The sequence below is a fragment of the Ambystoma mexicanum genome, chromosome 1p (genome assembly GCF_040938575.1).
Source record: "Ambystoma mexicanum isolate Mex_15411 chromosome 1p, UKY_AmexF1_1, whole genome shotgun sequence".
In the NCBI taxonomy this organism is placed as follows: domain Eukaryota; kingdom Metazoa; phylum Chordata; class Amphibia; order Caudata; family Ambystomatidae; genus Ambystoma; species Ambystoma mexicanum.
The window spans coordinates 992,765,390-992,792,996 of NC_090921.1; the positions used below are offsets into that span (position 1 = coordinate 992,765,390).

Sequence of the window (27,607 nt, forward strand, 5' to 3'; positions counted from 1 at the left end):
CGTAACGGATGTCGAGTTATCGCACTCCTCGTCACTTTCAGTAACAGCGGCAGCGGGTGAGGAAACTGACTTCGACATCGCGTAGTCCGCCCACCTCTTAACCCTACGTTCTTTAAGAGTCCTGGGTTTTAAGAGCTTGCAGGCTGCGCAGCTGTTCTCTATGTGATCGAGGGGTAAGCAACGATTACAGAGCTTGTGCTTATCTTTCCAAGTATATTTGCCCCTGCAGCGTGGGCAAAATTTAAATGGTGTCCTCTCCATAGCTGAGGCAATAATAGCTGGTGATAACAACCCCAAGGGATGGAAAGGGGAGAAAGAAAGACATTCTCAAAGAGAAGAGACAAAGTTTTAACCCCCACTCTCCCTACTGTAAATTGGCCGTCGAGGCCAGGCCACGTGTTCGGCAGCGCCGAAGGATCTCCTCCGCTCTTCCTCTCCGTCGAAAATCAGTTCGGCGGAGAAACAGTTTCACAGCTAACGTCGAGGGGGAGGGATCGTTATCAGTATATTAAGTTATGACAAAAGGACCGAGGTCCGTGGCAAGTATAGCAATGTCTCTCTAGGAGCTCCGCGAAAGGCGACCAGAAAACTGGGCGGAAAAAAACAATCTGAGGGACCTCGACGCGTGAGGGATTGTGGGTACAACGCACGTCACTATAGGGATAGTGTTACAGACACACCTTGTCGACGTCCCCTTTGACTACGAAAAACAAAATGCAATACTCCGCAGTGACCACTGGATGTCGGACCTATGCACAGCATGTGATTCTAAGCAGATTAACAAACATCAGAAACTCTGTTTCTTTTGAACTTTGGAGTCAGACAAACTCCATAGGCATAATCTTTGCATTGTGACACAGCACTTTCAGTGCAGTGGCACAGGGAGGTCTTAGATTTCCCAAAGGGTTAAATATCTTCTCTTGGTGAGACTACCGTTTCCAAGAGCAGTGAAGTGAAATTGACTTCACTTACAATTGGTAACTTTCTCGACCATGCACACACTATCTTACCATAGGGTGCTGAAGGTGTTTAGTATCCCCTTGTTCTAGTTTCTCAAGTAACATTTTTATGTTACCCTTTCTACAATTAATGGCTGGTGGCAGCGGTTTACTTTTTACTACCATTGTGCGTTTTCACCACATGCTCCGTTGGCAGTCAAAGTAAGGCACCCATTTCGTCAAAATGGCCAAGGTCCTCTTTTTACGCCATTTCTTGACAGAAAGGTCCTTCTAGAGATTTACTCTGCGCGCCAAACCAGGTTTGGTCACTTTGTTGGTTTTGTCTTTGGTGGGATTCACAAGTGAAGCCCGCCTCCAGCTCCATTATGCCTGACAGGGGCAGGGAGGGAGATGTCCGATACTCCCTGTGCTACATCCCCTTGGTTACAGGAATGCACCCAAAGGTGATTTGTCAGCTGTCTGGCTGGCAAGGACAGGCACCCTGCTGTGTGAATGGCAGCTAGGCTGCAATGCATGGGAGAAACATGCATAAAAGGAATGGCTGTTTGGCTTGGAAGGAAGAGTCGACCACTGGACGAAGTAATCCGAAGAAGAACTTTGAAGCGGCGCCTGCTGCAACTCCTGGACAGTTGGTTTGCCCGGTGTAACCCTGCTTCTGTGCTGAACTCCGAATTCGCCTCGAATAGAGAAGCCCTGCAAGGACGACTTCTCTGTTTGAGTTGGTGGTACCAATCAACTCCAAAGTAAGCCTGTCTGTACATCCTCTCAGAACTGGTTGTACTTCCACTGCTGTTGGAACCGAAGTGCCAGGGAGAGGAACAACAGACAGTATGAGTTGCTTTTAAGTCAGACCAGAACGCTAGGACGATCCTCCAAACTTCCCTGATGCAGGACTAAGCCTGAGCCACCTCAACACAGCACTGGACCCCAGAAGCAGGGAAAGTCTGTTATCCAAGATCATCAGTTTTGCCATTTGCTGTCAGACGCGAGGAGCTGAAACAAAGAAGAACCACTGAACTGAAGTTTGCCCATTGCTGCTGCTGACCTTCCCATTGCAGAGCAAGAGTCCCCAGATGTCCTCCCTCTTGTCCCCACGACTAAGGCTCAGGAACAACAGGATCTGCAGAGCTGTACAGAAACAGAAACCAGCTGGAACCATTTCTTCTAACCAGAGGTACTGTAAAGTCTAGGAGAACTTACCTCTTGTTGTGAAGCTTTACTTGCTCTCAGTTGAAACATGTCTTGGTTACTTTGCAGAGTTGCTAATGCTTAGCCCTTCATAAGCCTCCCAGCTTGTGGCCCGTCAAGTGTTCTATTTTCTACAAACATTTCTAAAAACATTGTACAAGACTTTTTACCTTCCTACAAAGAAGATCTTCAGCTCCCTTTGACAATGTGAAATTAACATTGGCTGTGCTGGCTCCGAGAGACTCCTCTTTACCTCCGGCTTTCTGCTTTCGCCTTTCCCCATGAAAGAGTTAATTTACTCTGCATTGGAAGTTATCAATCGTACTTCGCCGTTTGTGAATTATTTGTTAACCTTTGTTTTATTCCTCTATTCTATCTTTTACACCAAACTCATTATTGCTCTAAGTGTATCAGTGATAAAATAATGTCCACAGTGTCCCAGCTATTTAAGTCAGCTGATGGTGTAGGAAGCGTCTGTGTGCCATCCTCAATGGGGGTCTCATGATTTAGAGAAACTAGGAGTGTGTTTTGAAGTATATTCTAAGTGTTACATATATTACTCCCTTCTGAAGAAGGCTCATAGAACTGACTGACAAATTAATTCTTTAATCAAGAAACCTTGAGTGTAAATGTTTATTTGAATAACTGTATTGTGAAGACATGCATTACTTACCGTAATAGCATTTATGATGGTTGTATCTGCTTAGATTCACATGGTGTGCATATAGTCCGACATCCAGTGGTAACCGCAGAGTATTGCAGATTGTCTTTCGGTGACCGAAAAGGGACTTTCGGCATAGACGTGTTAGTAACACTATCCCCATCGTTACGTGTAGTGTACCCAAAATCCCTCACGCGCAGAGGCCCCTCCAATTCTATTTTTTCTGCCAAGGGAGCCCAAGGCTATAGTGAGTGAGTACATAAATAGAGAAAGTAGTAAGACGTCCATGTTCCTTCACCCCGAGTGGGGAGGTAGGGAGTGCACATGTGAATCTAAGCAGATACAATCATCAGAAATGCTATTACAGTAAGTAATGCATATCTTCTGATGCTTGTTCATCTGCTTAGAATCACATGCTGTGCATAGACTAGCGAGCAGTACCCGGAGGTGGGTTGTGAGAAGGAACAGTAGAGAAAAGATGTCTTAGTACTGCTTGTCCCACCTGAGAATCAGACCTAGAGTGTCTGTGCAATAGTGTTTTGTAAAGGTGTGTACTGAAATCCAGGTTGCCGTTTTGCAAATGGACTCTATGGGAACTTTTGCAATGAATGCTATGGAAGCCCCAGTGCCCCGAGTAGTGTGCTCTAGGCTTGAAGGGCAGTTCTCCATTAGCAAGAGCCATTAGCAAGAGCGTAACAGTGTGATGCATTTGACAATCCACCTTGAGATAGCCGATTTAGAGACAGGATACCCTTCTCTACCAGCTGCCACTGAAATGAAAAATTGGTTCGTTTTCCTCATTGGTTTAGTTCTTTCAAGGTAGAACATGACTGCCCTGCGCACAACTAGTGTGTGTAAGCTTCTTTCGGCCATGCTAGTGGGATTCTGGAAAAAGGTAGGTAGTTCAATCGGCTGGTTCACATGGAACTTCGATATGAATTTTGCCACAAATCTGGGGTGCGTGCGCAGAACTCCCTTATCCCTATGGACTGTAACAAAGGGGTCTAGAACAGAAAGTGCTTGTAGTTCGCAAACCCTTCTGATAGAAGTGATAGCCACTAGGAAGGCCGTTTTATAAGTCAGATCTTTTAGACTTGCTTTATGCATAAGCTCAAAGGGAGCTCCCATGAGCCTGGTCAAAACCACATTTAGGTCCCACCCAGGAGCTGGGTGAGAAATGGTAGGATAAATCCTCTTAACCCCTTCCATAAAGGCCTTAATCACTGGTATCTTCCACCACTAAACTTTGTTGTGGTGTAGGCAGACAGTGCGGCCAGTTGAACCTTTAGGGAATTGAAGACTAACCCAGTGTCCAACAGATGGGTTAGGCACAGCACAATGTGTGACGGTGAGCAATGGATGAGATGGAGACCCTTGGAATTACACCAAATGACAAAACGTTTCCATTTGCTGGCATAGCAAGAACGTGTGTTTGGTTTCCTAGCTTCCATGAGTATGTCCATGCACCTCTGAGGGAGGTGTAGGTGTCTAAACTCTATGACCTCAGGAGCCAAGCAGCTAAGTTCAGAGTCTGTGGGCATGGTTGTAGGGTCTGCCCCCTGTCCTGAGACAACATGTCGTACAGGCAGGGTCGTTTCACTGGTGGGGAGAGGGACATTTCCATCAGGTGAGCAAACCAGGGTTAGCAGGCCCATATGGGGGCCACCTCTATCATGGTAACTGGTTCCTGGTGCCTCTTGTGCACCATCTTGTTGAGAAGGGGAGTTGTGGGGGAGGGGGGAGAGGAGGGGGAGAGGGGGGGGAGAGGGAGGGAAGGGGAAGCATAGACAAATTTCCCTGACCATGTTATCCAGAAACCGTTACCCTTGGAGCAGTTCTGGGGGGGACCTGCAGGCGTAGTCTTGGCATTGGGCGTTCTCCTGAGTTGCAAACATGTCAATCTCTGGGAAGCCCCATTCTGGGAATACATTGGAAACTATGTCTGCGTACAGACGCCATTTGGATTCTTCAGGGAGAAGAAAAATCTCTGCCGAGTATGTCTGCCAGAGATGGAGTTCCCTGGAACAGGTCCGGACATCAAAAACATCTTGTGTTTGAGAGCCCATATCCAAATGTTTTGGGACAGCTTGGATAGCGAGTGCCCCCCTGTTTGGTCAGGTAATACATGGCTGTAGTGCTGTCCGTTAGAATCAGCACTGTCTTCCCTTGCAGCTGCATCTGAAAGGCCTTTAGTGCTTTGAACATCGCTAATAGCTCCAGTTAATTTATATGGTTGGATCCTACTTGAGGGGACCGCACTCCATGTGCTGTCTGCTGAAGCAGGTGAGCCCCCCCCCAACCCCGTGAGAGAGGCGTCTGTCGTGAGAGTGGCTTCCACTGCATGGGGTGGTGAAGGTTTTCCCCTTCAAGAGGTTTTCTCGTGACCACCCCTGCAGAGAGAGAACGAGGGCTGGCGAGACAACTACCAGATCTTCCCATTGCCCGCTGGCCTGACACCATTGGCTGTAGCCACTCTTGCATGGGACGTGTGCGCAGCCACACGTGGGGAACCAAGTATATGCAAAACGCCATTATTCTTGGCAAGCGCATGGCCTTGCGCACCGTCACCGCACAACTCGCTACATATTGAGGAATCTGAAAAAGCATATTCTGAACCCTCTCGCTGGAGGGAAAGGCGAGACTGTCTTCCATCTGAATTAGAGCTCCCAGAAATTGTTTTGTTTGACTGGGGACTAGACTGGATTTCTTCTTGTTGATTGAGAAACCCAGACTGAACAGAAGATCTGTTTTTTGGGTGTTCGAAAAACATATGTTGTACGGGTCCCCTGTGATGAGCCAGTTGTCGAGGTAAGGGTAAACTGGGACGGATAGTCTGCGCAGGTGTGCTGCAGCCACTGCCATGATCTTGGTAAACACCCTTGGCGCTGAGGCGATGCGGAAGGGGAGTACCTTGAACTGATAATGCCTGTCCTCTATCATGACCCTTAGATATTTCCTGTGTGCTGGCAACATTGAAATATGAAAGTATGCAGCTTTCATGTCCAATGTTGCCATGTAGTCCCCCTGTTTCAGCAGTGGGATCACTTCCTGTAGTGTTACCATGCAAAACTTCTGGGGTTTTATGAACTTGTTCGCTGGGCGCAGGTCTAGAACGGGGCACATGTTGAGGTCCTTTTTGGGTACAAAAAAATACACTGAATAAATACCCTTGTTTACCTGAAGAATAGGGACGGCTTCTATGGCGTCGTTTCCTAGCAGCGCTTCCACCTCTTAATTCAGGATCTCCAGATGTTCCGGTGAAAGGCGCTGTGAGCGTGGCGGTCTGAATTGTGGAGGTCGGTGGAATTCCACGCAGTACCCGTGGGGGACCGTCTTTATGACCCACTGGTCTGATGTTATTGTCATGATCTCTGCTTCCAAAAGGTCAGGTTTTTCCCAACTCCCTTGGAAGCAGATCCCTAACCCAGGTTCCGAGTGCCAACCAGTCCCAATTGGGTCCTTTTGGACCCAGTCCTGGCGCCAGTGGCACCAGGCTCATAAATATGCCCAGTCCCAGCGCTGGAAGCGCCGGGCTCATAATGCTTGGGTGGACTTACCTGCAGCAGACCATGCTGCTTACTTGCCTGCCAGTTGAGCCTCTGATCCTCTTCTGTTTGGAACTACTTTTCCTGTTGGGTGGGGCTGGAGCCACTCCCTAGATTCAGAACACTGGAACTCTTCTGGAAAACAGGAACTCTTTTCTTGCCTAGGCGTGGCTGTGGAAGGAGACACCTAAGCACTACTGGAGGTTATTTAAACCACACCCGATGGATGAATCTTGCTTTGCGTTATTCTGCATCCTCTGCAGCAGAACGCTCATCGTGTCTTCTGCATCTGATCCTGGGCCTAAGGAAAAAGGCTTACCATCCTGAATCCAGTCTTCAGCAACACCTATAAAGACAAGAAAGAACAGGTTAGCATTACGGTCTTCAGTGACAGCTCTTCACTTACCCGGTCCATCGGCTGTCACCCACGCCTCGTGCTGCATTCCGGCATCTGAAAGACAAAGGCTTACCTACTCTTCGTGCGCTCCGGAGGTCTTCACACTGCATTCCGGCATCTGAAAGGCAAAAGTTTACCAACTCTTCGCGCGCTCCGGAGGCCTTCGGCGCTGCATCCCGCATCTGAAAGACAAAACAAGGTGCGTTTAAAGACATTGGGGAACTTTAATACTCACGTGCCATTACTCCTTTCCACATGGGTATTCCGGCACCCTGCCGCCGCTCCGAACTTGTACCTGCAAAGTAAAAGACAGTTAGAGCGCATCGTGAAGCAGGCAATAAGCGCTTACTTACGTGCTTCCAGGCGCTTCTTTTCATTACACGGGCTCCATCTTCAACTCACTGCAGCCCGTCATCCACCATTGCCGGAACCCTGCAAAACAAGAGACATCATTACTAAAGACTTTAAAGACATTAGAATTACCCGAAACTTACCGTTCGTGCAGTACACGACGGACAGCAGTCCTCTGAAGTCAAGAGGCCTGCTCCCCCTATCCAGTGAAGAAACTGGTCACAGCACCCTGCCTCGAGGCAGATGGAGAGCACGGCGTTCACTTACCTAAGGTGAGAGCGTTAACCTTTGGGGTTCTACAGGAGAAGAGAAAGGGAAGAAGAGAGACATTCAACAACCCAGTTCATTAATCCCATATTTTCTATCTGCAGACATCTTACCCTCCGAGCCAGACATACAGACAGTGCACAGAGGTCCAGCCCAAAGAGCCAGCCGTGTGTTACACATCACCTTTGAAGATACGGTATACGCCCAGTCAAGACCGGCGCCTCTACGGGAATCAGGTGAGCGTTACAGTTATCCCCTCCCATGCAGTGAGGAAAGATGGTAATCACACCCCGACCGGGGTGACATGGGAGGGGACCTGGATCTGGTGGTCATTTTTGACCAGAGGCTGCAGGACTTCCAGGATTGGGGCCTCTGCCTTTGCCGCGTCTGACCCCTTGAAGGGTAGTATGTAGGGCTTCCTGAAGTTTGTCCTGTGTTGAAATTCCCCGTGCCATAGTTGTTTTGACCTGCACAGGCCTACCCTCGAAATGACCGCCGAGAGTCATTACATCTCTAGGGGGAAGGTTTTTCTGTGATCTGTTGCAGAGACTTAAGAGTCATGCTCTTTCTTGGCTGTTTCCAAGGCCTCATCAACCGCTTTTCCGAAGAGGTTACCTTCCTCAATAGGCTTGAGGAGAGGCTTGTGTTTTGGGTTTAAACCCTGAAGTACACAGCCAAGCGTGTCTTTTTAGTAGGGTCCCTTGGGCCAGAGACCTGCCTGCTGTTTCAGCCATGTCCAGGGTGTTTTAAATCACGTTCTGGTTCACTTGTCTTCCCTCGACTACAATAGAGAGAAGTTTGGATTTGACGGGTTCAAGAACCTATTCAAGGCCTTCATGGAGCAGGTTCCCCTAAGCGTCAGCTTAACTTGCCAATAGCGTGGTATTATTTGCTATCCGCATAGTGTATGCGGCAGCCGAGGGGACTTGTTTGCCTAGAGCATACAGCCTCTTGCATTCCTTGTCCGGAGGTGCCTCCCCCATGGCAAGGGGTACCCCTGCCCTTTTCCGGGTGGTAGTCACTACCAGAGAGTCAGGGATGGGGTGCCCTCCAATGGATAGAAGGTCGGAAAGAGACGGCCGAAACTTTTCCACTCTTGGGTTCACTGCTCGGGTTTGAGCAGGTGATACCAAGGAGGGAGCCAACCTTCTCTTGATGGAATTAAAGAGGGGAATGGCTTGGCTAGATGGAGGCTTCTCCTTAAGGATATCTCTACAAAATCCTGCTCAGGCACAGCCTCTTGAGTAGGGATCTGAAAGTGTTCAGCTGCCTTTTTCAACAGAGTTGAAGGCCATCTGGTCATCTCCAGGTGAGGCCTGGCGAGCCGGGGTGGACGGAGGGGAATCCAGACAAAAAATCAGTGTCCTGATCTTGATGTGGGAATGTCCATGGGGCTGTTTCTTCCCAATTGTCTGTGGCACCCTGCTGTTCCTCTTCATAATTTTGTAGAAATGAAGCTTCTTCATCTTCAATATGAATGTCCCTATAGGTGTCCATATGGACAAGGTCTTCCTGCTGGACGGGGACAGAAGGCTGATCTTGAAAATGAGCAGAAAATGGAGTGTTAGGCTCTCCACAAGAACTTTTCGGGGATGGACGATTAGAGAAACTGAATTCTCTCCAGCCGATCCATTACACCCTTCGAATTTCTCTCTAGTCCATTTGGAGGACCCAGACGGGCCAACAGGTGGAAAACGTTGTCTTACGCCCTACGGCGCCGAAAAGTCTTAGGGTGTCGGAAAGAGGCTCTTGACCATCTTCATAAGTATCATGAGAATCGGGGCCCCAAACCGCATCTGAAGATTTTTTTGCAGCTTGCCCCATGTTTTTAGCAGGAACAGGGACAAGTCGCACCGCCGCCGTAATCCTCTCGATGCGGTCTTCGATAATCGCTTAATCGGTGCGAGATAATTGCTCTGATGGTCTATCGGTAGGTGTATTACCTTCTGCGGCGTTAGAGGGCCTAGCGGTCGGTTTTTCGACTAGAGGCCTAGTCGTAGCTTTCGGGCATACCGCGGCCTTCGGGACCGTCGCAGCGTCGGATTTCCACGCTTCGACGTGTGAAGTTTAGAGTACCGCCCTTTCTTGTTTTAGATTACCCAGTCGCAAGACGCTGCTGCGGATGCAGGGAAGGCATTGGATCTGCACGATCCGGGAAAACCTTCGAAATTTTCGACAACCCTGTTGGCGCTCTCACCTTTTTCGACGAGGATGTCGAAACCGGTGTCAGGGTTGTATGCTTAGTGAGATGTGTTTGTATGCCCCTGTCCATGGGTGTTGTCCCTGAAGCAAGACCAAAGTCAGGCCTTAAAGGGTCGGCGACGGGCGTGGTGGACAAAAAAAAACTGTCCGCCTCGAGGTCTATCATATCCGCAACGGATGTTTGGTCATCTGAAGTGCCCCAGTCACTCTCAGCAGGTGAGTGGGGGAAGGGGGTTCCACCCGTTTTAGGGAGAATACTCATTTATGGCTAATTTCGCTCACCTAGTGAGTCCCCCCAGCAGCTTTGCTGGAATTTATTTTTTTTCCACTTGGTAAGAGGGTGAGCTTTCCCCACTCTCTTACCCATGTTTTGCCATGTGCATTTCCCTGTTTTTGTGATTGTGGACTCTGAAGTACACCATTTCAGTAGCCCCTTTCTTTGTGTGCGTCACCCAGCAACTTCTGTGCAATGGCACAGGGTTGTCTTTGAGCCTAACTACATTTCTGAGGCGACTACCGTCCCCCAGAAAAGGGTAAGTTACCATTAACTTTAGTCAATCTACCACAGATCCTGTACACCCCAACTTCCATGGAGTACTGGAAAGGGTTAATTTAAATCCCTTTCTATCGGTACCTCCTAGAGCATTGTTTCGCTCTTAACATTTAGACTTGGCTGGTGGCAGTGGTATCCACCCAAACTTTTCTACCGCGATAATACTAGATAAACGTGGCATTGTTCTTAGCTATTATATTAGCCTCGAACATAAACCCGCTTGACCAAATCGTCTTTCTTTTGGCTCCGGTTGGGTTTATTCGCCATTTCTTTTTGTTAAAGTCCTCCTTGTGTTTTACTTTGTGCAGCAAAGTAGGTTCGCCTTCTTTGTTCGTCTTTTGGCGGGCTTCTGCTCAGAAGCCCTCCACCAGGCGCCTGGGTGTCTAGGTGGGCTGAATGTGAGGGAGGGGTGTAGTCACCCCCTGCAATGGGTATCCTAGGAAACCCAAGTCGCACTTTGGCACGATTGGCTGAGGTGGTTGTCCGGGCTGGACAACCCCCCTGCTGGGTGATTGACAGCCAGGCTGTGTGAATGGGGGTTTTGCGCAGAAAAAGGCAGGTCTCTTCGGCTAGAAGTCAGTCAGAGAGTCGCCACTGGAACTACCAGGAGCCAAAGAGAAGCAGAGAGAACGACAGCTGCTGCAACTATCCCGTCCCGGTGAAGCCCTGCTGCAGTCCTGAGCTATCTACCCTTCAACGACTAAGGGAAGATCCAGTCCGGAGTCTTCTTTCCTGGAGCCTGGTGGGGATAACCAGCTCATCTTCCACAGCCGGAGGATCTTCTTACTTGGTCAAAATCACTGCACACAGCTGTAGTGGTCCGGATAGCCATTTGAAGAGCCTCTCCTGCTTTTAAGGAGCGCACCTTTTATTCGTTGTCGCTGCTGCCGGCTTCATCCCTGTGTGGTGCAGACCCCCCTTCAGACGTCGTCCTTCACAACGAAGCTCCAGGAATAGTGGGTCTGCGGGAAACCAACAGGAACAACTGCCAGGGCACGAGCTGCAACATTCGAATAGGTACTGTGTTCTGCTTGAGGAAACTGGGTGAAACCCCTTTTCTTCATCTCCAAGGCTTGCCCTAGTCTTCCCTCCTTCTTAAAACTTTTGCTTCCGAACATTGACAATATCGAAGTACTTTTGGCTATGGTGAATCGTGAACTGTGTGTGATCTTCGGCAACAGGCCCCCGGTGTCACTTGACCCTGGCTCCGGCTCTTTGACTTTTGAACTCCTGTCTGAATGTTTCTCGATTCTGTCTGCCTAACCAAAATATTGCCTGTGATTTTTGCCTCCAACTCCGTCTGGGTATCTCAAGTGCTAAGTGTGTTTTTGCCCCAGTAGCATTTCATGTCACGGATACCAGTTTATTTAGTAGACCGAACTGTCAAAAAGTGATTGCAATCGTGTTCGCGGTAACGTGTTTTGTGCCTAACACCGGTTCATTCAAACACAGGGTACTTACCTTGAGACTTACTGTACAAAGTGAATTGGGTAGTTGTGGTATATTTAACGTGTGGTTTTTATTTAAGTTTAATAGAAGTGTTGCGTTTATAACGAATGGTTTGAAAATAAATGTACTATATTTTTCTAACTGAAACCTTGAGTCAGTGTTTGCTTGAGTCACAGTAATTGTGGTCCCTTTGTGTAATCTCTGCTACTGCTCATATACTCTCGAGATAAGCCTGGCTGCTCCACCACTGCTACCACTCTGATATAGCGGTACAGGCTTGTACCAAAGGTAAAACTTGTATTGCCACCTGTAGTCTTAATTGTGTGTAGTGGTCCCCAAGGGCACTGCACAGGATTCTGCCCAACAACCTGTGACATACCGTACGCGTCCCACTGCTTTACACGGCGCTCCTTAAAGGTCTTAGGCCGAAGGAGTTTGCAGGCCGCACACAGCTTTTCATCGTGATCTAAGGGCAGACAGCCGTTTCACGTCCTGTGTTCATCCTTCCAAGGATATCTGACCCTACACTTAGGGCAGAATCTAAAAGGAGTCCGTAAAGAGGGGAAAAAGAGGAAAGACATACCGAAAATATGGCCACCCCGACCACACTCTCCCTACTGTAAAGGTCGGCCAGAGGGCCCAACCACGTGGAAAGTCCGGCCGCCGGATCTTAGGCGGCGAAATCCACTGCGGTAGATGAATACCCTGCAGTCTTTCGTCGAAGATGTTCTTGTGACCGAAGTGACTTAACTGGGAATAACCCACAAGTCGGTATAAGAAACAATGTCTCTGCTGTAAGAGCTCCGCTATAGGGCGAGCAGTTATCTGGGTGGGGGAAAAACAATCTGAGGGACCTCAGGGCATGAAGGATTTTGGGTACACTACACGTCACGATAGGGATAGTGTTACAAACACGCCTATGCCGACGTCCCTTTCGGTCCCCAAAAGGCAAGATGCAATATTCTGCGGTTACCACTGGATTTCGAGATATATGCACAGAAACTCACAACATTACTGCTCACATTAATCCCTCTTGACATTAGCCTGCCTGCTCAGCCACACTACCACACTGTGTAGTTCAGACTAATACCAAAGATCGGGTCCCTATTGCCAGGAGGTCAAGTTTATTGTAGTGCACCCAAAGAGTACTGCATACAATCTTGCCCGACAGTAATTCTAAATTTTATTACTGTCCCCGTGTTCGTATATATGTGTTAGTCGTCATGTGTGGTATTACATGCTAGTAGCCATTTTTCATAGTGTTGAATGGCCAGAAAAAATATAGTATTTTCTGAACTGTTCGTCTAAGTGTGTTCTTTGACTTTTCACTCGGTGTACTCATTAAGGGCCCCTTACCAGGTTCACCCTTCCGGAGAAATGGGCTTGACCACTCACTATACTAACTAACTGGATTGCCTACAGCTCCCAGATTTGTTGCCATCAGTGAACTAGGTTGACCTCCTATACATCTGTCCACCAGGGCAGAGTATAGAAATGTGGTCCTAACAGCCTGATTGTTTTTTTTCCTGCCGGAGGGCAGTACAGGAGGTTGCCAGTAACCCAGGAAGGCTCACGATGAGTCCCAGATGTTAGGGCAGAAAGATGTCCTTGCAAAGTAGCACAGCTGGAACTGTGTCTTTAAGAGAAACAATGCTGCACGCTCTGACAATTGTAAATTTACGATGGATCTAGAGCAGACTGGTTGGTCCAACCAGTCTAATGTCTTTTCTGTTTAGCATGTGGCCCATGTTCGTGACATGGTGGAACTCGCTGAATCAATGCTAGATTCTCCCCAAAATACTTATTAGCTGTTAAAGCAAAGGCTAGGGAGCAAGCCAAAAGATGGACTCAGTTTCAGCCATACTCTGATCCCTAACCGGTATCTCAGTCTAATCTAAGATTTGTTTTATATAATAGTCAAATACTTTAGAGGGCCAATCAGTAACAAGCTATACGGCACATCTTAAAATAAAAATGTTCAACCTACAACATTAATCAAACACTGCAGACCTACTGGTAAGAGCTGTAAAGATGAATAAAATGGTCAATTTGCAGGTAGGTGCTGAAAAGACAAGATAAAAGCAAACATTTGAAAACACCAATTTGATTAAATTTATCTGAAACTGTTGAGCATTATTTCAAAGACAGACTACAGTTATAATAAATGAGGCAATTGTTGGCTGCCACTGGTGCATTACATGATACAGAAAAGCCAATCAAAAGTAGTACTCAACTTGCAGTCCACTCGTAACAGCCTTAAAGGTTTCACCAATATTACATTCAAGGAAGAAACTTGTCTGAAAGCTGGGGGGGAAGAGGGGCAGATGCAGAATGCCAGACCGATATCCCAGCACACTATCTCAGCATCACTAACCCTTGCCCCACACCAATCTGATGGACTTTAAAACCTTAGTTACAGAAGCTTGCCTGTTATGCACAAGCAGTCACTGGAAAACCTCAATTACCTGTACAGGAGAAATGGCATCCAAGCTACTCGTGCTGGGTGGACGACCTTTTGGCATAACGCCTGGAGGTGGTTGTCTGGCTTTGTTCATCACATTACTACAGTTGGCAACCATGGTAAGGATAGTCTCCGATAACTCCTGAGAGACACTCCTGCAAAAGGTAAGAAATAAATAACTCCATACAACAGTCCACAGCTCTAAGCACCGATTCCTACAACAAACAAAAATCATAGGGACCAGATTGCAATTACGACCAGATTGCAATTACTTGAAGGAATAACACATGTCCTATATTGCAGCAATTGAATAACTGTAGCATCCCAGCGACCTGCACTAGATTTTGCAACGTTACAGTTACGGTTTGAATGACATTAGAACATTGTCAAAAAAGTAAAACTGACACGTGGGCATGAAGACTGATTCTTGCATTTGTATCTTAACAGTGAGGACTCCGATATATTAGATTGATGTGCACAAGAAAGTCTAAAAAGCATCTCAGGGAGTGTGTTAAAATGGATTGTCAGAACCTGCCAGGAGGGAGGGTTTATTAGACCACCCTAAATTGATGAACAGGGTAATTGGCAGTTAAGTTAGTGTAGCAGAGCAGTAAGGTAATACTTCAAGAACTATAGGGATGGAACAAGTTACTTACCTGTAATAGTGGTTCTCCAGCATGGGTCTGGCATGGATTCATATGCTCATGAATATGCCCAGTCAGGCTGGGAATCTCTGTAAAAGGAAAACCTCTTTCACTTTTGTTGACAAACTGTCTTTCTCCTATAAGCTGAGCTCTGGGTCATACTGACCTCTCACCAAGCACCACCTATAGCAGCCATCTTCAGATTTGGTAGCACGTAAAGTGGCAGTATAACTATGAAAAGCCACAGAGGGGCAGGAGGGAGGGTTTGCATGTGAATCCATGCCAGACCCATGCTGGAGAACAGTTACATGTAAGTACGGAACAAGTTACGTAACTGTTCTCCAGCTTGGGTCTGGCAAGGGTGCACATGGTCATGAATATTCTCCCACCCTCCCCCAATCGTCAAGCTGGGAATCCTCGGTAAAGGAAAAAAAAATCAGTTTCTGAACTGTCTTGTTACCAATAACCAATCACTGGTCTCTGGGTCATACAGCCCCCAGTCAACGAGTGCCCTCTACCCAAGTCCCTCCTCTGGCAGCCTTCTTCAGATTGGGTAGCATGTAAAGTGGCAGTAGGACCAAGAGAAGAGCCACAGAGGGGTTGGAGGGAGGGTTCGCATGTGAATCCATGCCAGACCCGTGCTGGAGAACAACTGTTAAAGCTAAGTAACGTGTTCCTTCTCCAGCATGGGGCCTGGCATGGATTCACATGCTCATGAATACAAGAATACATAGCAGTACACACATGCACAACCACGGGAGGTGGCAAGGCTCAACATTAAGCATTTCAACAACTCAACATTAAGCACCTCTTACCTCCTCACCAGGCTCACCTTCAAACGAACAGGTCGCGCAGCACTGTCTGGACTCCTCCCTGGAATCCCGGTCGAAGCAGTAGAATCTCGTAAAGTTGTGTCGACCTCCACGTAGCAGCCCTGCAGATGTCCAGCAGGGGCACACCAGACAGGAACGCCGTGGTAGCAGCAATCGCTCCGGTTGAATGGGATCTCGGACGGCCGGGCAATAGTCGGGTTTGCCAACCGGTGACCGTGCACGATTCAGCCGGAAAGCCTTCTGGAAATGGAAGCCTTCGAGAGGGCCTTCCCTTGGTTCACAGGTCCAAAGTTCACAAACAGCTGTGATGTCTTCCGTAGACTGTTCGAGCGGTCCACGTAGAACTTCAGTGCACTAGCCACATCCAGCGAGTGCAAAGTCCTCTCCCCCGGCAACGAAGGATACAGGAAGAAAACAGGTAACACCAAGGGCTCGTTGAGATGCAAGTCCGACGGCACCTTGGGTCTGAAGGAGGGGTGCGTCCTTGGCACTACCCTCATCTCGCAGATTGTCAGGTTTGGAGGTTTACAGGAGAGGGCCTGAGATCTCCCACTCATCGTGTGGAGGTGATGGCCACAAGAAACGCTGTCTTCCACGATAGGAACTTCAGCGGTGCCGAGTGCAAGGGCTCGAATGAGTGACCCATGAGCCTGGTCAGCACCACGTTGAGCTCCCACGCCAGAGCCTTCACCAGCGGGAACGAGCGGAACAGTCCTTTCATGAACTCCTTAACCAGGCAGTGAGACCACAGCGACAACCGCCCCAGAGTTCTGGTGTAGCGGGAGATAGCCGCCAGGTGGATCTTGGAGGCAAGTGCCAGCCCCGCCTTGACCAGCAACAGCAAATACGGCAGCACTTGAGGGGCCGTAATCCGTAGAGGGTTGATCTTCTGTGCACAGCGCCAGACAGAGAACCTCTTCCACTTATGTCCATAGCACATCAGAGTCGAGGACGCCCTGGCCTTTCCAAGTACCTCCTTGCAGTCCGCCGGGATATCATAGCCTCCAAACTCTAGTGCTACAGGAGACAGGCCTGCAGGTTCAGCGATCCCGGGTCGTGGTGTAGGATGGCGCCTCCTTTTTGACTGGGCGGGACGCAGACAAGTCCAGAAGGTCCGGGAACAATATCTGCCTTGGCCACCCCGGTGCGACGAGGATCATCCTGCACCAGGACCGTCTGAGTTGATTGATGAGTCGCAGAAGCAACGGCAACGCGAACAGGAACAGGCGGTCCAAGGGGAAGGAGAATGCATTGCCCATGCTCCTCAGCTGGGGAAACTTGCTGGCGAAACTCCGGCACTTGGTGTTCGCCGCCGTCGCGAACAGGTTTATCTGGGGACTGCCCCATTGTCAGAATAGGAGGTTCACTTGATCCTGCCGAAGCACCACTCGTGGCAAGAGCGCAGCTCCCTACTGAGTGAGTCGGCGACTGTTTTTCATTCCTGCCAGATGAGGGCACCAGGAACATCCCCTGGGCGAAGGCCCACTGCCACAGATCCTGCACTTCCTTGGATAGGGCTGGGGATCTGGTGCCCCCCTGCTTCCGGATGTAGAACATTGTGGTGGTGGTGGTGAAGATCCGTACCACTTTGCCCTTGAGGGACGGAATGAAAGACCCGAGGGCCCAGAACACAGCCCGGAGCTGCAGGATGTTAATGTGCAGGGACCTCTCCTCTGGGAGCCCAAGGAACCCTGCGTGGAGATCTCCAGTGTGCGCTCCCGATCCCTCCAGGGAGGCGTCCGTCGTCACCGTCTCCTGATGCGCTGGGGTCTAGAAGTCCATGCCTGCCGCGAGGTATGTGAGGGAGCCCCACCACCGGATCGCTTGACGGAACGTCTCGTTGAGAGAGATCTCGTCTTCGAAGCTGCCTGCCGCTTGCATCCAACGGGCGTTTAGGAACTCTTGCAGTGGCCGCATCCACAACCTGCATAGACGCACGAGATATATGCACGATGACATCATGCCGAGCAGGGACTTGATGGACCTCACCCTGGCCAACTCCATGGTCAGACGTTGTACCTTGCCCAGGATGGACTTCATCCTTTCCTCCGACGGTGAAGCCAACCGTGCCACTGTGTCGAGTCTGGCTGACAGGAACAGGGCGTCTTGCGACGGTACCAAGTGGGATTTCACGAAGTTGATCGAGAATCCCCGATCTGAGAGCAGGCGGACGGTCTTCGCTGTGTGATCGATGGCGAGTTCTCTTGACTTTGCTCAGATGAGTCAATCGTCCAGGTAGGGGTATACGTGGATCCCCTGCAGGCGCAGCTGCTCCGCCACCAGTGTCAGGCCCTTGGTGAAGACCCTCAGTGCAGACTTCAACCCAAAGGTCAGGGTCTTGAACTGTTAGTGTCACCCTTGGACCACGAATCATAGGAACCTTCGATGTCCTTTGTGAATGGGGATGTGGAAGTAGGCATCCTCCAATTCCAGCGACGACAGGAATTCGCCCCCCTCCAGCTGTCCCAGCACATGCTGAAGGGTGACCATCCGGAAATTCTGGGACTTGATGTATTTGTTGAGGCGGCGAAGGTCTAGGATGGGTCGCCAGCCGCCGGTCTTCTTTCAGATGAGGGAGTACCCCAAGTATACTCTGGAGCCTCTTCGGGACGAGTTCTATCGCGCCTTTTTTAGCATTGCTCATACCTCCAGAAGCAGCTGTGGCACGTGGTTTTCCTTCCTGGCCACACGTGGTAGACGGGGGCACTTTCTTTGGAACTCCAGTGTGCGCCCATGGGCCAGGGCATCCAGCACCCAACGGTCGTTGGAGATGTACTCCCACATGCTGACTAAATTCACCAGCCGGCCTCCACCAGGGTGCTCGGGTGGGGGACCCGACGTCACAGCCGGTTCAGTCTTGCTTCACCGAGGCCTTGCCACCTTGGCGAAGACAATGGTGTCCTCCGGACTTGCTGCGGTCTCTGTAGGCTTCGTGCGATGAGGAGCAGGCCGCCTGGTGGAATGACGTGGAACTGCCGCCAAATCCTTTAGAGGCACCCCGAGACTTGCCTCCGGAGGTCCGAAAGGACGGCCGTCGATGGAGAGAACCCAAGGCCCGGCCTGTCTGTGTGTCCACCTTGATGGCCTGCAGTAACTCGTCCACTGCCTTGCCGAATATGTTGTTCGCGTCGAAGGGCATGTCCAGTACCCTGTTCTGCACGTCCTGATGGAAATCTGTGGCTGTTAGGCAGAATCCTGTGCAGTGACCTTAGGGACCACTGCACACAATTAAGACTACAAGTGGTAATACAAGTTCACCTTTGGTACAAGCCTGTACTACTATGTTAAAGTGGTAGCAGTAGCGGAGCAGCCAGGCTTATCTCAAGAGTATATGAGCAGTAGCAGAGATTACATAAAGGGACCACAATTACTGTGACAGCAAACACTGACTCAAGATTTCAGGTAAAAAAATATTTTTTTAAACCATCCGTTATAAAACACAACACATCTATTAATTCAAAACCACACGTAAAATACACTACCACCAACCAATTCACAGGTAAGTACCCTATGTTTTAATGGACCGGTGTTGTGAAACAAAAGAAGTTACCGGGAATACATATGCTATCACTTTTTGACAGTAATGACAATTCGGTCTTAAAGATACGCGAATCCGCGGCAAGAAATGTTACTGGGGCAAAAACACACTTAGCACCTGAGTTAACCAGAGAGAGTTGGGGGCAAAAATCACAGGCAATACTTTTGTCAGGGCAGACAATCAAAGAACACTCGTTGACAGAAATACAAGAGTCAATAGGCCAGAGCCAGTGTCAAGTAGAACCGGGTTCCTTTTGTCAAGGATCACACAGTCGTACAGTTCAAGATTCAATGTTGCCAGGAGTACTTAGATATTGTCAGAGGAAGCAAAAGTTATAAGAAGGAGGGAAGACCAGGGCAAGCCTTGGAGAAGGAGAAAGGGGATTCATCTAGCTCCTCGAAGCAGAACACAGTACCTTATTCAAGGAAGAAGCTGGTGCCACAGCAGTTGTTCCTGGAGCTTCGGCAAGGACATCGTCTGGAGGGGTCTGTACCACACAGGGATGAAGCCAGCAGCAGCAACGGTGAATAAAAGGTGCCCTCCTCAAAAACAGGAGAGGCTCTTCAGGTGGCTATCCAGACCACTACAGCAGTGTGCAGCGATTTCAACCACGAAGAGAATACTCTGGCTGTGGCAAATGAGCTTGTTGACCCCACCAGGCTCAAGGGAAGACTACTCCTGAACTGGATCTTCTCTGGTCATCGAAGGGTAGATGGCTCAGGACTGCAGCTGGGCTTCACCGGGACGGGATAGTTGCAGCAGCCGTCTTCTCCGCTTCTCTTTGGTTCCTTTTAGTTCCAGTGGCGACTGACTTCCAGCCCAAGAGTCCTGCCTTTTATGCAAAAATCCCCCATTCACGCAGCCTGGCTGTCAATCACACAACAGAGGGGTTGACCAGCCCGGACAACCACCTCAGCCAATCATAGCAAAGAGCTACTTGGGTTTCCTAGGATACCCTGTGCAGGGGATGACTACATCCCTCCCTCACATTCAGCCCACCCAGACACCCAGGCGCCTAGAGAAGGGCTTCTTGGCAGAAGTCCTCCAAAGGACAGTGAACAAAGAAGGCAAACTTGGTTTGCCGCACAAAGTAAAACACAAGTAGTACTTTAACAAAAAGAAATGCCGAATAAACCTGACCGGAGCCAAAAGAAAGTATTTGGTCAAGCGGGTTTATGTTCAAGGCTAATATAATCGCCTAAAACAGTACCACGTTCATATAGTATAAACGTGGTAGACAAGTTAGGGTAGATACCACTGCCACCAGCCAAGTCTAAATGTTAAAAGAGCAAAACAAGGCTCTATGAGGTACAGATAAAAAGTGCTAAGAAGTAACCCTTTTCAATTATCCATATAAGATGGGGTGTACAGGATCTGTGGTTAAATGACAATGTAAAGTTAATGGAAATGTTACCCTTTTCTGAGAGACCGAAGTCAGCCCCAGAAATGGAGTCGGTGGGAAGTCTAAAAGACAACCCTGTGTCACTGCACTGAAGGTGCTGTGTAACACACAAAAGAATGGTGCTACTGAAGTGGTGTTCTCCAGAGTCCACAATCACAAAAACAGATGAAAGACATAACAAAACATGGGTAAGAGTGGGGGAAAAGCTCACACTTACCAAGTGAAAAAAATAAACTCCAGAAATCCAGCAAAGCTGCTGGGGGGCTCACTAGGTAAGGGAAAGTAGCCATTGAATGAGAATTCTCCCTAACAGTGGCCTTGAGCCAACCGCGCCAGGAAAGGCAAATGCTGTTACCCATTTGGCGAAAGCCGGTGTCGGTGATGTCCGTGGACACCAATGGCGTGGTCCGAAGCCACCTCGCCTTCCTGCAGGATTTCAAGGGCTTACGCCCTCTTGTCTGGGAGGAATTCCAGGAGGGGAGCGATCTTGAACCACAGCTCCCTGTCGTAGCGTGACCCGCCGTCCGATGGCGTCCAGCTACTTCCCCTCGCCATCTGGTGGGGAAGTGGAAGTTGATGCCGTCGCCCCTTCTGATTTCTTCTTGGCTGCCGCGGAGACCACCGAATCCGGGCACGGCTTTGTTCTGGGGCACATAGTGGCAGAGTCTGGGACCCGGTATTTCTTCTCGTACCGTCCCTCTTCGCAGGAGCCATGGACTGGTTCTTCAGCAGTGCCAGTCCTTCGTCCCAGCTGTCGTCAGTAACGGGACTGAGAGGACGGTCTTCCTCTTGGCCTTCCGTCGTTGCTAGAGGAAACCTTCCTTCTGCTCTTCGGGACATGGCTGGAAAAGCTCCGATGCCCTAGCGATCATGGCGTGAAAAGAGCCAATTTCGTCGGGAGAGGAGTCCCGGGCAGGGGGTGATGGGAGATCCATCCCGTCATCACTACCGTCACCATCATCATCATCATCCGTCGCCGTCTATTCCCGTCTCATCCCTCGATTGAGGTGAAGGATGGAAGGGAGGGGGAGGATGGATTTGCCCCCGCTTGTTCGGTGGGCTCCCCACGACGGTCCAGGTGCTGCAGGGTTGTCCACTGGGGAAGGGGCAACCTTGTCCTCATCTCCGTACACAGGGTCTGCAAAGCCATCAAGATTGCACCTTTACTGTCCTGTGGCGTAGGCATCTGTTGCGACGGGAGGGGCGCGTGTTCCTCAGTTTCCTCCGCGGGCCGCGGCTCCATGTCTGCTCCATCGTCGCTCTCCACGTCCACCTCATCGGGATCCCTCGTGTAGGACCAGACTTCCTCGAAATTCTTGTCCAGGATCTTTTTGACGCCAGCCAGTTCATCCTCGGAGATGGTATCTGTGTCCGTTATGGCTACCGTGCCCCCACTCTCGTCCCGGGGTTTCACTGGGGTCTTCGATAGGCTGGAAAGAGGATTCCCTCCAGGGTAGCAGGGAAACTCTAGGCCCGGAACTAGTCTCCACTGGTGTAAGATCCACAGGCTTTGCCAGGGCCGCCACAACTCCTTCGATCGAGGCCTTCGCTGGATGAATCCGGGCTTTCACGACCTTGGGCAGGTCTGAGGCCTTCACCTTAGGGGGGAGGGTCACTGCCTTGCCCCTCTCCCTTGGTTTTCTCCATCGGGATCGACCAGTGCATCGCCCGAAGCTAACCGGGATTCTCCAAATTCCTCCCCCCCCCCCCCCCCCCCCCCCCGAGCCAGAACGTTGGCTCGTGGATGACGGCGTCGGTGACATAGCGCCCTGCCTGGCAGCCGAGGAGCCCGAACCAACAGCCCTCCCGTTGCCCGCAGACTTGCGGTGCTTTGCCTTTTGTTGGGCCCCCAGAGCACCCTCAAAGGTCTTAGAAGACCGCTCAGACTTCTCACCTGCTTCTGGGCTCTTCTCATCCAGCCAGTTGGTGAGCCGAATACAACGGTCCTTCATTGGCCGGACGGACATGTTCTTACAGAAAGCACAGTCCTCCACGTTCGATTTGTCGGCGTGAAGGCAGTAGAGGCACCGGGAGTGCTCATCTTCCTTGAAGACTTTCTGTAGTACACATCCCGGCCAGTTCCTGAACAGTTTGGATCCAGTAGGTGTCGAATCTCCTTTGGGGTAGGCCTCAAAGATCTTCCGGAATCCTCCAAGAAGGGCAATTCGATGAAAATCCACCCTTGAGGGGTATAGAAAATTCCAAAACGGGTCCACGTTGATCGGAAGAAGAATCGGTGGAGCTTGAGGCTCGAATAGACCGAAAAAATAAGAGTAAACTCTTTGAAAAAACAATACACAGTAAAAATTCCAGAGCTACAGCACGAGGACTCCCAACACGTCAACGTGAGGTAAAATTCTGAAGATCGCTGCCAGAGGAGGGGCTTAGGTAGAGTGCAGTCATTGGCGGGGGCAGTATGAACAAGAGACCAGTGATTGGTTATTGGTAGAATGACAGTTCAGAAACAAAACTCATTTTTTTCTTCTTTACCAAGGATTCCCAGCCAGACGGGGAATATTCATGAGCATGTGAATCAATGCCAGACCCCATGCTGGAGAACTAGTTCCTTCTCCAGCATGGGAGAAGACATGGATTCATATGATCATGAATAAAGAATACATAGCAGTACAACATTACACAAGCACGGGAGGTGGCGAGGTTCAACAGAAACAATTACTCTTACTGCTTCACCAAGCTCACCTTCAAGCAAACAGGTTACGTAGCACTGCTTGGCTGACTCTGGCTCCTCCCTGGAATCCCTGTCGAAGCAGTAGAATTTCGTGAAGGTGTGCATAAACCTCCACGTCGCAGCTGTGCCGATATCCAGCAGGGGCACACCAGACAAACGCTGTCTGAGCGATCGCTCTGGTAGAATGGGCTCTCGGACGGTCAGACAGCGGTCAGTTTGCCAACCGGTGACAATGAAAGATGCAGCCGGAGAGCCACCTGGAGATGTAAGCCTTAGACAATGCCTTCCATGGTTCACTGGACCAACATTCACAAAAAGATGAGAAGTCTTCCAGAAACTGTGTGGGCCATATAAAACTTTGGCGCTCGAGCCACATCCAGCGAGTGCAAAGTCCTTTCAGCCGGCGACCAAGGCGCCGGAAAAAAGTTAAAACTAAGGGCTGGTTGAGATGAAATTCCGATGAAACCTTGGGCATGAAGGAGGGGTGCATCCGCAGCACCACCCTTGTCTTGTGGAAAGTTAAGTAAGGGCGCATCCAACACAGGGCCTGGATTTCACCTACTCTCCTGGTAGAGGTGATCGCAGTTGGGTAAGATTTTCACAGAAATGGTAAATCTTCCTGACCTTGGTCAACCACAGAACATTTTGCTTTACTAGTGGGATATTTTTCCTTAATACCAAAGTGAGTGGGAACCCTTTTCCACACTCAAATGTAACTTTTTTCATGGGTATCATTTTTAAGACTCTCCATAGTGTCTTTTTAAAGTTATCCTCTTAAACAACTTATTTGCAGTAAGTGCTTGTTGTTGGGCATCCGTAGGGGCTCCCCTTTTAACTTTCTTTTGCTAACCTTGAGAGAACTACAGTTCCCAAGAGTAGAAAGGATCTTTGTTTCCCATTTACATTTTGTTAAGTGAAACCAGCACACCCCACCTTATGTGGAGTGTGGGGGAGATACAATTTTAATGTGAAAGGGGATACATTGTAACAATTCTGTTACAGAGACAAGCTTACCTTCAATGGCTGGGGACAGTGATACCTTCTATTCATTTGGTGCACCTTTACCGTGGGCTGTGTTCACAGCAGCATTAAAGGCACCCAAGGGTGCTCATTTTACAAAAATGGCCCACCTTTTGTCGCCATTTTAGTGTTGGTCATTTCTTTTTCCTTCCCCCAACATCCAGGGAGGGAAATTTCTTTGTGCGACTTATCTTCAGCGGAAGTCCGCTGGACTCCCCACCCAGGCTCCAGTCTGAGAGAGCAGGAAGTGAGGGAGAAGCCCAAAACTACCTAGCCCCCTGTCTTATTCCTTGCTTGAATGGTGGGGCGTTGGCTGTCCTGATTGGACAACCAGACCACCCCTTGTAAAATGCAGGGAGAGAATGCAGAAATTATGTTGTAATTCCTCAAATACTGCGAACCTGTAAACTGGAGAAAAGGCGACCACTGGAACTTAAACCAAAGAGGGTGACGAAGGAAATGCAGCACAGACTATTGCCAGCGAATGGACAGCCTGCTCGGTAACCCGAGCCTGTTGCAGCCCTTCCTTCCAATCGACCTGGGGACCCGGAAAACGACCCTGAGCCTGGTGAGACCCACTAGACTTGCATTTTGAGCCATCCCACGCTTTGCTGCGACCTTGCGTTGTTGCAATACCCTGGGACCTCAAGCCATTGTACGGTGCAATCTCTTCCGAATTTCGCAAAAACTTAGTGGGCACACTGTTGGATCTCCAGAAACACGAATTGAGTCTGAAAAGTACCAACAGAGTGCTGGACCTTTGTAACGACGTGAATTCAACTGCGATTTTCTGTCTTCTTCTGTGCTCCTCAGAAAGGCGCCAAATCCGCAGAACTGCATTCAGCCGCGAGGGAAACCTTGCCTAGAGCCTTCTACATCGATCCCTGCCGCAAAGTCCCTTCTGAGATCTTGTTTTCAGTCACGACAAGGAATCCACTGACCAGGTATTTGGCTGCAGATCCTGAAGTAGTCCTGCTGCAAAATCTTCAATGCTGAGGTACTGTGTTGGCTTGGGTATGTACTTGCTTTCAGCCTGTGAGGATTTCTGAGTAGCTGTGTTGCGTTTTCTGTGATAAGGTGGACTCTCGTCCAGTGTACCGAGTCCTACTGCTAGAATCCTGCTAGGGTGTCTTCTGCAAAGCCCCTGGACCCTCTTCTAACGTTAAAGTGAAGTACTTACCTGTTTGCCCAGTTTTCCTAAGGAACTCTGATTTTTGCTACTAAAGGACCAATTCTGATACTGCCTGTTCGTCACTAGTCCTAGTGACCCCCCCCACTCCCTTCTGCCAATGAGAACACTCATGCTCCAAGAATAAGGACAAGACTTTGAAGGGATTGGGCCTTTTGCCTAGAAAAGAAAATAAGTAACTTACTTGTAAAGAGTTGGTTGATAACTAATTCTAAAAGTGAACAGTTACAAAAGTTCTTATTTATCTTGGATGTGTGATGCACTATTCTTATAAGTATGGTTAACATCTTTTCTTGCTTAGCAACTGTTTTGCCAGTCTAATAGAAAGTAGATGAGAAGGTATTTTACTCTCCTGTGATTAGGTTGTGCCTCTTCCCAGAAGTAAAATGTTGGTTTCACCAGATTATTCCTGCAGAGTAATAGTATGAGTGGTCTACCAGATTAGTCCTTTGGAGGAGAATTGTATGAGTGTCCCCCAACAGGATCTTGCATCACCTGACTTGCTGCTAGCCTGTTCAGGATAAGTCTACATTAGGTTGTTGCCTACCTACAATAACGTTGGGTCATAAAGAAAAAGTGTAACATTAGGTTTTACTTTCCCCTTCATTGTGAGGTTAAAAAAGTATGTGGGTTTTATTTACCTTGTGTTGGCTGTGTGCCCTCCAAAAGTAAGTTACAAGAGTTACTGCTTACCTCAATCTGGGGTACCCCGATTTCGAAAGCACTTATAATTGTATATTACATCCTTAGGTTTTACTCACCTAGTATAACACTGATATAACTAAAAGTAGTTCTATGTTTTACTGCACCTAGAATAAGTGTTCCACTATTCACAAAAGCTATCTTGTCCAGTTGACTGCTTATGTGATTTGTTACAGAGTCCTTGTGCAACTGAAAGGGTCTACTGCTTTTGCATTAATGTAATTTTAAAAAGTAAGCATTGGTTTTTACTCCCCAAGAATAGGCTTGACCTATACTGAATGTGTACGAGAAGGAACTACTGTTCGGTATTTCAAATAAGGTCTATACTTGGGTCTTTGTACCTTCAAGTATAGTCTTGTGTTTTTATATTGTGATTTCATATAATGTTTTAGTGCTTACTTACCCCTATATTTATCTGGGTCTACCTGTATTTAAATAAATCCATTATTTTTACAATACAAAGTGTTTCAGTGTTTCTTTGGATCATTTGTATTACAATTTCACTTGTACTGATTCTACAGCCCTCTCTCCCTTCTAAAATAAGCCTGGCTTCTCTGTCTACACTACCATGAACTCAGGTGGCCAGACTTTCAGGGGCCTTGAGGGCTTTTGTGCAGAAGCCCGCGAAAAGACGCCGTACAAAGGGACCAAACCTGTTTTGGCGCGCACAGTAAAACACGAGAAAGACATTTACAAAAAGAAATGGTGAATAAACCCAGCCAGAACCATAATAAAATATATATGGTCAAGCGGGTTTATGTTTGAGGCTAATATAATAGCCTAAAACAATACCATGGTTATTTAAGATAACTGCAGTATAAAAAAAGTGTAGTGGTGGTACTACTAAAGTGGTACTACTAAGATTCGAGTCTTGTACTGCCTCAGTTGAATGGTTTTACTAAGCCCTTGGCTTCAGAAAAACTGTCCTAACAATCGCCATGAAGAAAGCGGTCTTCCAAGACATCAACTTGAGCGGAGCTTGATACATCGGCTTGAATGGGGGCCCCCCCCCATGAGCCTAGCGAGCACCATGTGGCGTTGCCACGCAGGGCAGGCACCTTCACCGGCGGGAACGAACGGAACAGTCTTTTGATGAACTCCTTGACTAGACAGTGCAATAAAAGAGAAGACCGTCCCAGAGACCTGGTATAGCGGGAGATGGCCGCCAGATGCACCTTGGAGGTGTGCGGCAGCCCCTAATTAGACAACAAGTACAGAAGAATGGAAGGACTTGGAGGGGCCGTGACCGACAGGAGAGGTAATCTTTTGCGACCGGCACCAAGTCACAAAATACTTGCATTTGTCTCCGTAACACCAGAGTCAATGACGTCCTGGCCTTGGCGAGGACCTCCCTGCAGTCCGCAGGCAACTCGTAACCACAGAACTCTAATGCTGCAGGAGCCAGGCCTTCAGGTTCAACGATCCTGGGTCGTGGTGCGCCCCCTTCGCTGGCAAGAACATTTGCGACCACTGGTAGCTGGACTCGAGGGGACGCCGACATGCTGAGAAGGTCCGGGTACCAGGCTTGCCTCAGCCACGCTGGCGCGACGAGCCTCA

General features: G+C 49.1%; 1 protein-coding gene across 7 annotated transcripts in view; it reads right to left on the bottom strand.

Moving 5' to 3' along the window:
- Positions 1-27,607, bottom strand: part of CNOT1 (CCR4-NOT transcription complex subunit 1) — a 2,171,110-nt gene that overhangs the window by 1,175,660 nt on the left and 967,843 nt on the right. For all 7 annotated transcript variants that reach the window (XM_069654650.1, XM_069654658.1, XM_069654642.1 and 4 more), the window contains one exon: positions 14,038-14,188. In XM_069654650.1, the coding sequence (XP_069510751.1) occupies positions 14,038-14,188 (151 nt within the window). The remainder of the gene's footprint in view (positions 1-14,037; positions 14,189-27,607) is intronic.